The sequence below is a fragment of the Camelus ferus genome, chromosome X (genome assembly GCF_009834535.1).
Source record: "Camelus ferus isolate YT-003-E chromosome X, BCGSAC_Cfer_1.0, whole genome shotgun sequence".
NCBI classification, from domain to species: Eukaryota; Metazoa; Chordata; class Mammalia; order Artiodactyla; family Camelidae; genus Camelus; species Camelus ferus.
In genome coordinates this window covers 43,992,265-44,004,599 of record NC_045732.1, presented here as the reverse complement: position 1 = coordinate 44,004,599, position 12,335 = coordinate 43,992,265, and the positions used below count along the sequence as shown (strand labels likewise).

The following is a 12,335-nucleotide window of genomic DNA, read 5'->3' as shown; positions in this document are numbered from 1 at the left end:
TCAGCCAGCTGCTGAGAATCCCCTGAAAAGTTAAGTTGCCCCCACATTCTCAAGCACAGACTGGCTCAATCAGGGACTGAACTACTAAAAGAGAGAAAAGATGCACACAATATCTTTTAGCAAACTCTCCAATGACAACAGCTTTTCAGCAAGTACACACCATGGGGGCAGGGTGTGGGGGGAGAGAGAAGAGGCCTGCAGTGCTTCAGTAACTTAGCAAACCACAGCTGTTTGCAAAGCCACCTAAACACCCAGGGTTAATGTAGTACTCACCACTGTGCCCTATTAAAAGTGTTCTCAATGGGGACAAAAGAGGGTCAAAAGGATGTCACATGTTCTCCTTTACCATCTAAACAAAGCCATCTGAGTCCCCTCTTACTCACCTTTTTACATTCATCTTGTTTTTGGCCAACTCACAAGCAGGTGTGTTCCTGTTTGTCTTCTTGGAAATATCTTTAACAAACTCATTATTGGCTTCCTTTTTGGGCTGAGCAGGTTGACTTTGAAAAGCCTGCAAAAAAAATAAAAAAGGGTTGAGGGGGTCAGGTGAAAGAAGCAAGAAAATGGAAAGAACCTCAAATTACCCAATAGGTGGCTCTTATAGGATAGTCCTGAACAAAACTCTCACACTGGACACCTTGTTGGGTTGTTCCCAGGAACACCAATCAAAACATCTCACAACCAGTATGGTACTGCTGCCGACTAATCATGATGGAAGCTAGCGGTACAGTAGTACTGGTACATATTAGCTAAATAGCACCCCTACGTGATTCCAACATACATAGGATGTGGTTCTGATCTCCATGTCAGGCATACTGGCTGGAAAATTCACAAAAAAATATTTTGTAAATATCACATTCCATTTTGACCCCACAGGATGTTCAGAGGGGGAAAAAAGGCAATCTAACTGGCTTTGCTACCTGGGTATATACCAAGATCAACTAGCTTTTCAGGGTAGACCTGTATCACAACACTACCTGTGATACATCTATCCCATCCCACTGAGGGGATATTTATTTAACATGGTGCTCTGAGGGGCTTCATCACAAACTCTAATCATGACTATTTCTATTAAACAGTAGAGGAGATCATGAGACTGTGAATCATGTCAGTAAAAATAATTTTAAAATTTATGTCTTTAAAATGAAACAAAGGGAATCTAATTATATTCCAGATAGATACCATGACCACATTAAAGGACAGAAAAAAAAAACAGAAGAAAGTATAAGACAAGAAACAACTAATCCAGGTAAACACACTACCTTCAACATATACATCCTCAGTCAGGATGGGTTTGTATGTAGGGTGGTGGAGAATATTGCAAACAAATCTGGAACTATTTTTAGTAGGTTTGTTTATTATGGTATGGTAGAAGAAGTAATTTTGAAACTCTTTTAGATGTATTATAGTATTGAGAAAATATGTCGATGATCTTGGGAAACATGATTCTCATTTTAGAAGAAGGAACACACATATATGGATTGAGAAATATAGGAAAGAACCCTGTGTGTTGGAATGGGACCTGTTCAGACTCATGATTTCTTAAATAAGTATAGGTATACATACATCTGAGTATATGGGGGCGTGTGTATTTGTATATAGATATATGTATATATGTTTCATTATAGATACGTGTGTATATACATGCAGACATTTCCTAGTTCTGTCTACTGAAGGGGCAGGAAAAAATGAACACACCCCAGTAGTACACCTAGCACTGAGATTTTGGCTCTAATATCATTCCCCACTAAAAGGAACAGGAATTCTTCGGAAAAATGGCTGACTCCAAGGCTGGGATAAAATAGATACAAGATGAACCTGGAACATCCTGTTATGCTGGAAAGAAAATGCTCAAAACATTATAAGTATGTCACAAAGATACAGTAGTCAGATTAAAGGGGACCATAGTGGCCAAATCTGAGATAATCTGAGCACCAAAATAATTGAATACAATAATGAGCAATAAACCACTGAAAAAATAGGAATTCATAAGTCTATACCAATAATAAATAAACAGAGAAGAAGGGAAGGCCCTGTTTGTAGTAGAATGCCATGGGTAGACTGGTAAATGCTAGAGATGGAAAACATATCATAAAGGTTGGTTTAGGCAAAAATCATCAACAGATGCTAAATCTGGGGGACATTTTGATGAAGAGCAGGTTATTTGCCAGCTCTTAAGAGTGTGTCCCACAGACTGTCTATTCATTGCAAGAGGGAAAAAAATTAACAGTAATTATACGGTGGAGAAACCAGACAACATCCTGACTGGGAGATCAAAATGAACATCACCAATGGGGGGCAGAGGGACATCGTGTGCCTCCAGATGTGATACTCTAAGAAGGAGAGAACATAATCTACGCATTTTCCAGCCAAGCATGTATATAACGTCAATCTAATCACATGGAAACATCAGATAAACACAAAGTGAGGAATGTTCTATTTTTAAAATAGGGGGGTTGGGTGGGACTGTATTCTTCAAAAATGTCATAAAAAACAAGGAAAGGCTATGGAAATGTCCCAGATTAAAAGAAGCCAGAGATATGACAAGTAAATGATGTTAGCCTGGATTCCCTCACTAGAGGGGGAAAAAGGCTTATAACATTGACTTTATAAGGTCAGCTGAAAAAAAAAAAACGGAATATGGATAACAGATTACATAAAAATTACATTAAAATACTGTATCAGTGTAAATTTATAAAGTTGCTGACTATACTGTGGTTACATAAGACAATTTCCCTGAGGAAACATACACTGAAGTACTTAGGGGTAAAGGGCCATGATGTACGTAGGCAAGTGGGATGAAATGTTAATAACAGATGAATCTAGCTAGGTAAAGGGTATATGTGTGTTCTTTGTACTGTTTTTTTCTTCTTACAGCTTTTTGTAAATTTGAATTTTCAAATGAAATGTAAAAACAAAAATTACACCTTTGTATCATCATTCCATAATAAGCAACTACAATCCAATAGAAAATTCTTTCTTAGGCCCTCAATTGTTGTCCACCTCTGCTCCTCAAAGAGCTTGGCACAGTTTTCATTTCAACTTCACCTAAAGTTTTACAAATTCCCTATGTGTTCACTGAGATTTAGAATTGGAAAAGAGGTGATTTTTCTTAGCAGGAGAGAGGTGGAGACCCTAATCCCCAGGGGGAAATTTTCTCCTTGCCATATGTGAAGGTTCAGAGCACTAATTATTTTAAGATCTAAGCTCAAGGGGACCTTTCCCAGTACTTCCCCATAATTCTTTCACCAAGAAGTAGGAAAATAGAGATGAAAATCTTCCTGACAAAGAATAATTTAGGAAAACATGGATATAGACCTTATCTTCTCATCCACTGGCTTAGGACCAGCTCTACCAAATTAAAAGTCCTTCTCATGCTGGAATGATGAAGGAGAGGGAAAAAAAAGAACACTTACAGCAGATTAACTAAGTAAAACAGATTAATTCTTTTTTTAATTTATTTTTTCATTGTTTTTTAATTTACTTTTATTTTTAAATTTTATTTATTTATTTTTAATCAGTCTTTTTTGGGGGGGGTGGGGAAGATAATTAGGTTTTTATTTAATTTATTTATTTTAATGGAGGTCTTGGGGATCGAACCCAGGACCTCCTGCATGCTAACAATGCGCTCTACTACTGAGCTATACCCTCCCCTTAAAACAGATCAATTCTTTCAGCAGGCCAGGACCTCACGGTGGTGAAACTTGATGAGATAGATATGAGGCATGGAGACCTAGTAATACTGACAGGAAGAAGCAAATCATCATAAAGGGAATCCCCAAAATTCAGAGAGAAAGGAGCCTTCAACCCTCAAAGAGATGAGCTCAGACATCTGCAGAAAGACCCAACCCTGGAGTGGCTTAGGTACATTGTAATGATGGAACTTTCTCTGGAAAGCACTAAAGACCAGTCAAGGTGATCAAAGTTGATTCAGACCTTGAACTCAAAAGGGAAATGGGCTTTCTGAGCTTCTGAAAAGCTAGAGGCAGAGGTGCTGCTCAGGGGTGCCTTGCTTCTCCCACCCCACCCTGGATAAGTACGTGGCCTAACAGATGTTGAATTCAGTTGGAGAACCGGGAGGGTCCTAGATAGCTGCATGTATTTCCTATTAATTTATTCGTGTTTGTTCTTTATAAATGATGATATAAACCTCATGAAAAAAAGGACTGAGAGCAAGTTTCTCATATGCTGTTAGACCTTGCTCTGCACAGTGTCATCAGGGACTCTGGGGGCCAAGGGAAGCTACACTAAGATTGGCTGCTTCTGCTCCTGATTTGTGTGGCCACCTTATTTCAGCCAAGTTTCTAGATCCACAGTTACATCAGTCAGGAAATGAATCTAACCTTATAGGCCTGTATGGGAGGTATCTCTTTCAACAAATCTAGAGTAAATCTGATTATAATCATACATGTTGTAATCTGCATGGGAAAGAGACTGTTTGAGTACAAGAGTGGTCACATAGCATCTAAAGAGCAGAGATACAAGGAGAAAACTTTGCCAATGCTTATCCAATCCCACTTTAGAGGGTAAAATATTATCTAGCAGATATGAGAATTCTGGTAGCCACAGAAAGACACTCTATTATAGAGGGCAGGAATATTTCACCAGGGTTCTCGGTATCCTAGATGAACCAGACTTCAAAACCAACATTGGGCAAATCTTTTTCTGTAAGGTGAAGATAATTATAGTATCTGCCTCATAGGATTTTATGAGGATTAAGTGAGTGGATACATGAAAAAGTGCTTAGAATAGTGCCTGGCACATAGTAAGCACTCAGTAGGCATCAGTTATTATTTTCTAAGACCAAAGATTACCTTTGGCCCAATTTTATATTCAATTAGGAACATTTTAACTCTTAAACCTGATTTTTTTGCTGGTACCTTAATAATATCAGAAGGGAGGTAACTTGGAAGTAAACTCAAGAATTCTAGTCAAAATTGAATTTCTAGATCTCCATAGTTGGAACTGTGGTCCTCAACGGTTCTGTGCATCAGAGGGCATTTTTGATTGTTACTGCCACTGGGATGCTGCTGGGACTTAATGCCTGGGGGCCAGGATGCTGGCTGAGGTCAATTCTACACAACAGAAACATTGTCCTGTCCAAAATGCCCCTAGTGCTTGAATGGATAAACACTGCCCTAGATTACAATGAATCCACCTAAGTACTTGCCTCCAAGGCCTAAGCAGCCAGTTGAGTAACCTCTGGACTTTATCTAAATGCAAGATCTCATATTTCTCATTTGTCTACAATTTTGTATCTGATAATCACTCTGCTGCTTCCAGAGAGCTCCACCATTTACTCCAGATGGTATGTGCCAGCAGAAGAGCCCCCACAGTTTCTGAAATTGGATCATGGATTCCAAATAAAGTTGGCTCTCAACGTTCTACAGAAGGGTCAGGGTCTGATAAACTGGAAAGGCCGCTCAAGGAAGAGGTGATCTAAACCGTATGCAACACCATGGTAGAGGATTGGACTAGCATACTCACATTGGTGAGATCTTCAAAAGCTGATCTCTTTTTGAGTGGTCCCAGAGGTGAAGATGGAGATCTCTTTGTTTGGCAATTCTCCCCTCTCTAAAAAAGTAAAAGAGGTAAATGAGTAGATCCAATTGTGAACAGTCTTTTAAGGGACTTCGGGTCATCTCTGGGGCTTGGGGAAATGCCAGAATCTCCAAGGAACTGGGGATGCATCTAATAAACCCCAAAAAACCACAACACAGGGAAATGTCGGCACTCACTGCTGCTTAGAGCACTCTTGAAGGAGGTCATCATTGATGACAGGGACAAGGCTGTGAGGAGACAAGATGACCTTCAGTGTAACTCTCAGAATGAGCAAAATAGCTTAGTGAAGGTAATTTTCTCTCCTATTCCTCTCATGTTTCTGGCTATCCTAGCCAAGATGAACCATCACCACCACCACAACCCTGCAAATCCCAGTAATTCCTTTAATATGGATGCTCCCAGGTAGTTCAATAATTTAACAACATTTAAGTATTTCTTATGTTAAATAGTTGATTTAAGATGTTCCCAATAAGGACAATAACACTCCTGTCTAGATACCGGTCCAGGACCAGCTCTTTACTAGCTGGTGACCTTGAACAAGTCACTTAATTTCTGAGCTTCAATTTTCTCATCAGTAAAATTGGAATGATAACCTACCTTATTTGAGGATTCAATAAGAGAATGCATTTTTAAAGTTTTTTTAAAAAAACTTATTTACTTGGGGGAGGTAATTAGGTTTGTTTGTTTGTTTATTTTTAGAGGAGGTACTGATGATTAAACCCAGGACCTCGTGCACACTAAGCATGTGCTCTACCACTTGAGCTATACCCTCCCCCCACACAAGAACACACAGGTTTTTTTTAATTTACATATGCGTACTGTTCATTGTTTCTAAGAACAGTTTAGAGCTTTAGCTTTTTAAACTTACGTAGTTATCAATGGAATAAAGCCAATCACAAAATAATAATCAACAGAATGCAGTAATTCAATCATAAAGGACAGTCAAATGTGCTTATACATGAGAATGCATGTTTTTTAAAAAGTCTATATAAACTGCAAGTGGACAAAAATAGTATTTTTAAAGTACACAGTCCAATATGATTTTAAACCCCATAGGAAAAATTCGAGTTTTTTTGAGGGGGGAAATTTTATATTTTAGGAAAAGAGTTTGGTAATCCATATTAATCCCTAACTGTTAGTGTATACTATTTTGGAGCAAAGGAAGCTCTCTTTCTAGGTAGTGTTTAACTGTACATCCCACTCCCAAAGGAGCAAGACTGTCTCTATGGGGTTAGAGGTCAAGGTACACCACACTGTAGGGATCTTCTATTCCCTAACAGTTTTTATTTGGTGAAACTTTCCCAAGCATCAGATTTCCCTTATGAAATGAGAAGCCTGCCCTACCTATGTCCTAGAGTTGTTATAATGTGAAACAGAACATGGGGATCAGACCATTTATTTGCCCTGTTCTCTATTTATACCATGGGCAGTTGGTACATGGCACAGTAAGTGATTAGAAATTTACAGAATTGGATTCCTATTGTAATAGACCAATCTAGCCCACTGGAGCAATCCTATAAGAGCTGAAAAGAATGATTTCTGTTTTCTAAATGAGTAAGCTAAGAAATAAGTAAACTTCTTAGTCTTTTATCTAGTTCATGATAAATAATCCTAGTGGAAATAATTAGCAAGTAAATAAATTATTATTTTCTTACAAATTAGCCAGTTTCTTACAAATTAACTGTTGGTCTGTTATCCAATGCCTACTTAATATTACTGGCAGAAATAATCAGCCCCAAATAAAATTAATGGGTGAAAGTGAACTCAGTAAAATTTTTATTTGCAAAATGTGCCCTGAGGGAGTTGGATTGGGAAAAATAACTGCCACAAAAGAAAACTTACAGTGGTAGAACTCTAATCAGAAGATTTGATATGGACAAAATCTGACCAATGTACTAAATCTTTCTTGCAAAATTTACACAGGAAAAAAAACATTTGGCCCCTCCCAGAAAAAAATCATTCTAGTAAGACAAAAATGAAAATAATTAGAAAATGTTTATCTGTGCTGAGAGAAAACCAATCAAGGAAATGAAATTGGCCTAATGCTGTTTGCTCCAGGAAATACCTCCTTAATGACAGTTCATCAGTGTTAGTAAAATTCTGATTAAAATATGAATGATGATGAACATAGAACATCATCGCAGGGTCAGAATGACAATGTCAAACTATCCACAAGGTCAAAACAGCAGAGTCAAAATGGACCTATTCTTCAAATTTAATAGCTGTAAAAAGCATTATAATACATTTGTTGACCTAATCTTCATACTCTCTCCAGGATGTACCAAGCAGCCTCCTGGCAAAGTACTTTGAGCACCTCAGAGAAAGTAAGAGTACAGACATGATCACTAATGAGAACTGAGTACTGTTTGCTTTTGAAGGTTGTGGAGGATGGCCTTCATCTTAGCCATGCATTGATGGGAAAGAAGACATCACACTTTCTCCCCAAGTTCTAATTTGCTGGTCTTTTCCAACTACAAGGTCTGCCACCCTTTCCCACCTTCTCAGATTAAACCACACATATTCCAAACGATGAAGGGATAAGGATAGTGACTGAGCCAATACAGGAAGAGGCTACTTGGGACACCATTGGAATAGACAGCTGGATCTAACCTTTTGAGATGTGCCATGATCACTGGGCACAATTTTGCTGGACTGAGATTTCTTAGCCTCAGGTTTGGAGCATTGGGGTGGTACTGGCAGTGGCATCTCTTACAGATTCAGCAGTATCTATCCAAGGCAGGGCTGCAATCAGAAAAGGATTCTTTAAAACATCATTCACCAGAAACATCACAGAATTCTCTGAAAATTCTTGAGAAACCCCAGACTCTCTACAGCATTTTCTATATACAAGAAACCCTTCCCACTCAGGTACAACAGCCCTTCCAACCCCACTCATATTCAGTCTCCAAGTTCAACTTAATTTTTTAATGGAGGTACAGGGGATTGAACCCAGGAACTCGTGCATGCTAAGTGTGCACTCTACCACTGAGCTATTACCCTCCCCCCATCAAGTTCAACTGCATTTGACAAAGAACAGGCTTCTATAAGAGAGACCCTAAAGGCAATGCAGCAAATTTACCACTATGTACCAGATACTTTGGGCAATGGAGATACAAACACAAATAAATCATATATCTTATCCTAGAAGTATTCACAGGCACAGCTCTAATAGCAACATAAAAATGTGACAAATGATTTAATAATGGTAGATACAAAGTACTTTAGTAACATAATGGAAAGTCAGTAATCTTGTGGGAGACAAGGAATGGAGGAAGACTTCACAGAGGAGGTTATATTTGATCTGGACTCAAGTGACAAAGATGTTCCCATGTAGACAAGGGAGCTTTCTGGGCAAAGAAAGCCTGAGCCCAGGCAGAGGCTTGAATAGGCAGAGCACAGCAGGTTTGGGAACATCCAAGTTGTCTGGAATGTGGAGTATAAAGAATGTGTCAGGGTTGAGTTAGAAAGAGGCTGGAAAGTTAGGTTGGAGTCACACTGGTAAAACTGCAGAAGACCCTGCAGTTTGAGGGGAAAGATTTAAGAAAGGAGAAAGGCTAACTTCGGTTTTGCTTTGGGTGGAGAATATTAAATATTTTGTTGGTGAGGAAAAGTCAGCACAAATATATGCCTTCACATTGATTACATGTTAGTCCTCCCAACTAAACTGTGAGGGTAAGCAGGGCAAATATAATTTTTCCATTTTATAGTCCCAAGTGAGTTAAGTGACTTACTACACAGGACAAACTTTTTTTAATGGAGATACTGGGCAATGAACCCAGGACCTCCTGCATGCTAAGCATGCGCTTTACCACTGAGCTATACCTTTCCCCCAAGGGACAAGCTATTAAGCAGCATAGATCACCCAGCTCTTCCCAGGGCTCTTTTCTAAAATACCATCAAGTCTCTGATTGTACTCAAAAAGATTCCAAAACAGTCCACAGTCCAAAGTGAAAGGCCATAGTGTGGTAGTATGAGGTATTAGAATAAGCACAGGCTTTTTTTTTTTTCCAAGAAGAAATTGCAGGGGAGGGTATTGCTCAGTGGTAGAGTGCATGCCTAGCATGCATGGGTTCAATCCTCAGTATCTTCATTAATAAATAAATAAACAAACAAACAAACCTAGTTATCTAGCCCCTCCAAGAAAAAAAAAGAACCAATTGGGTTTCTAAATCAGCCACCTTAGCATCTCTGAGCCTTCAGTTTCCTCATTGGTGAGAGAGCTACACCACCTCTCACTTGCGGAGATATTGTGTGGCTCAGTTTGTGTGTGCAAAGCTTAACACATGGTAGGCACTCAGAATAAATGATATGTCTAATTCTCCTTCTCTTCCTCCCAATCCAAACCTGTTTTCCATCTCATCCCTCAAAACTCAGCCAAGCAGCAATAAAGCTAAATTAGGTGAACCCACCCTCAACCGCACTGTATGAAAACCACTATTACTATTCACACCTCATACAATTTTTTATGGATGGCCACAGACTTGTGTTCTGAAATCTTTATCTTTCAAGCAGAAAGAAAAAAAATCAAACTGGAGTCAACAGGTCAGAAAACTTTCAGTTGATGATGTCACAGGTTGACTTACCCTCCAAGAAAATTAGGTTTTTCAGATGATGGTCATATAGCACCTTCATTATTCTGAACAGTAATCACTTGCTTTGAGGGACACAGACACTGACTTAAGTAATTTCCCTGTCACTAGGGGAGGGGAGGGGATTGACACCACCAAAAACATGCTTCCATAAAAGAACACTCTTGCTCTACCACCTACAGAACCCTTAGCCTTACTTGGACAAGAAAATTAGAATCCTTTGCACTTTCCAGACTTTCCATCTCCCCTACATACACACTGATAAGTGTTGGAGACTCCACTGGGCATCCCAGGGCTGGTGCTGAAACTCACACAGGAGCAAGTTGGCTTGTTCAGAAGCCCAACTGCTCAGAGTCCGAAACTGCAGATCAAGACAGTCTCAGGAAACAGTAGCAAATTTTTATATATGAAGGTAGGTTACAGATAGCAAGACACTGGAGAGAGAAAGCAGCATGGTGTCAATGAAAGTAGCACTGGGCTGGGAAGGATGCCTAGGGTCTAGTTCTGAGCCTGCCCCTAGCTGGTTGTGTGACACTGGACAGGTCCCTTTTCCCTCTCCAGGCCTCATTCCCCCACCTAATAAAAAGAGACAGTGGGTCCAGCACCTCCTTGACAGATATTTAAACCGTGGTCAATGGACCAGCAACATTAGCATCACCTGGGAGCTTGTTAGCAATTTAAAACCTCAGGCCCCAAGCTAGGCCCTACCAAATCAGAAAGTGCAAGTTAACGATATCCCCAGGTGCTATGTGTGCACTTTAAAGTTTAAAAAGCACGGTTCTAGGGTCCCTTCAACTTTTGACATCCTAGGATTCTAAGGGGACCATAGCAGAGAACAGTAGGAAAGCCAGAGTTGAAGGGGTTGGAGGTGGTGATGGAAGCAAGCCAGTGAGAGAAAACAGATAACAAGGGAGAAAAGACACGTTTTCATCCCCCATTCACATTCTTCAACCTGTAGTTCAAAAGACACCTCTCCAGGAGCACTCTGGCTTAAATCCATCTTGTGAATGAAACTGATTCTGTACGGTTTCACTTGTGAAAAGACGTTATGTAAATATACTGATTCAGTCATGTGTACTGCTCGCTCCATCTAAAAGCCTGGACCCAGTCTCGTTGGCTTTGCCATCTCACCTTCAAGTACACCCTCCCTGCCCAACCTCGTACAGGGCTCTCTCTGCAGACTGCTTTCTGACAGGAGAAAACAAAGTTTTTGTGGCAGGGATGCCGTTCATCCCGGCAAAAGAAGGTAGCGAGTAGCAAGGGTATGGAGTGAGGTTTAAGGACTGACATGTGAGCGGCAGAGCCGGACATTCGAGCGGGCAGTTTAAAGTTCAAAAGCGCCTACCTCATATCGAGACTGAGGGCAGAACAAGACAGACCACGGACGCACTTCTAGCCCAGGAGAGGCCCGGGAAATGAACAGAGCTCCGTGTTGCTGAAACTCTCGCGTCCTTCTCAACTTACCGGGTGATCTCTCAGATCCTCCCAGTAGCCAATTTTGAAAATTACATCCCCGGGAGGAAGAGCAGTGATGATTGGCCAGCAAGGGCCAATCAGCGTGCAGTTGAGACTTGCACCGGCCTAGCGGGGAGGGGCGGGGCTGGGTATTCTTTTAAACTAAACTCTTGCTAATAGACTTCACAACGGGGCGTGGCTTCGAGTACCATTGGTTGGACCAGGCTAGGCTGACAAGCAGGAGTACTGGGTCTCTTTAAGACGCGTTTTCATTTAAATAATCCTGCTGGAGAATGGGGTAAAGCGGCTGTATTGTGTAGGTTCAGACTAATTAAAACATTAATATTAATAAGCTTTTGTAGAGTCAAACGTTAACTCCTGCTGGCTTCACAAATCGCCTTGTGAGGGAAGCAGAGCAGAAATTATTCCCCCCTATTTTATGGATAAGCACCGAAGCGCAGAGAGCTAATAGTAGCTATCATTAAATTGACTGTTAGCTCCGTACTAATTGCTATAATTTTTTTTATTGTTTTAAACCCTGTCCAAAAAGATAGGCACTTTTCTTATTGTCATTTTACGGATAACAAAATTATAGTTTGCTAACTGCCCAATGTCACAAGGCTGCCTTGTGGCAAAGCGAGTACCTAAAAATTCTCATTCAGTTCATTCCTACATTAATTCATTCATTCAACAAATATTTATTATTGAGCACCTGCTTTGTTCCAGGAA

At 40.0% G+C, this 12,335-nt stretch overlaps 1 protein-coding gene across 1 annotated transcript in view; it reads right to left on the bottom strand.

Annotated features, from left to right (window-relative positions):
- Nucleotides 1–11,611, bottom strand: part of CCNB3 (cyclin B3) — a 36,499-nt gene extending 24,888 nt beyond the window's left edge. Inside the window, exons 1-4 of the mRNA XM_032475173.1 lie at nt 11,497–11,611; nt 8,173–8,304; nt 5,488–5,574; nt 384–511 (exon numbers count right to left, since the gene is read on the bottom strand). Of these exons, the coding sequence (XP_032331064.1) occupies nt 384–511; nt 5,488–5,574; nt 8,173–8,268 (311 nt within the window). The 5' untranslated portion in view covers nt 8,269–8,304; nt 11,497–11,611. The remainder of the gene's footprint in view (nt 1–383; nt 512–5,487; nt 5,575–8,172; nt 8,305–11,496) is intronic.
- Nucleotides 11,612–12,335: the final 724 nt, after the last annotated feature.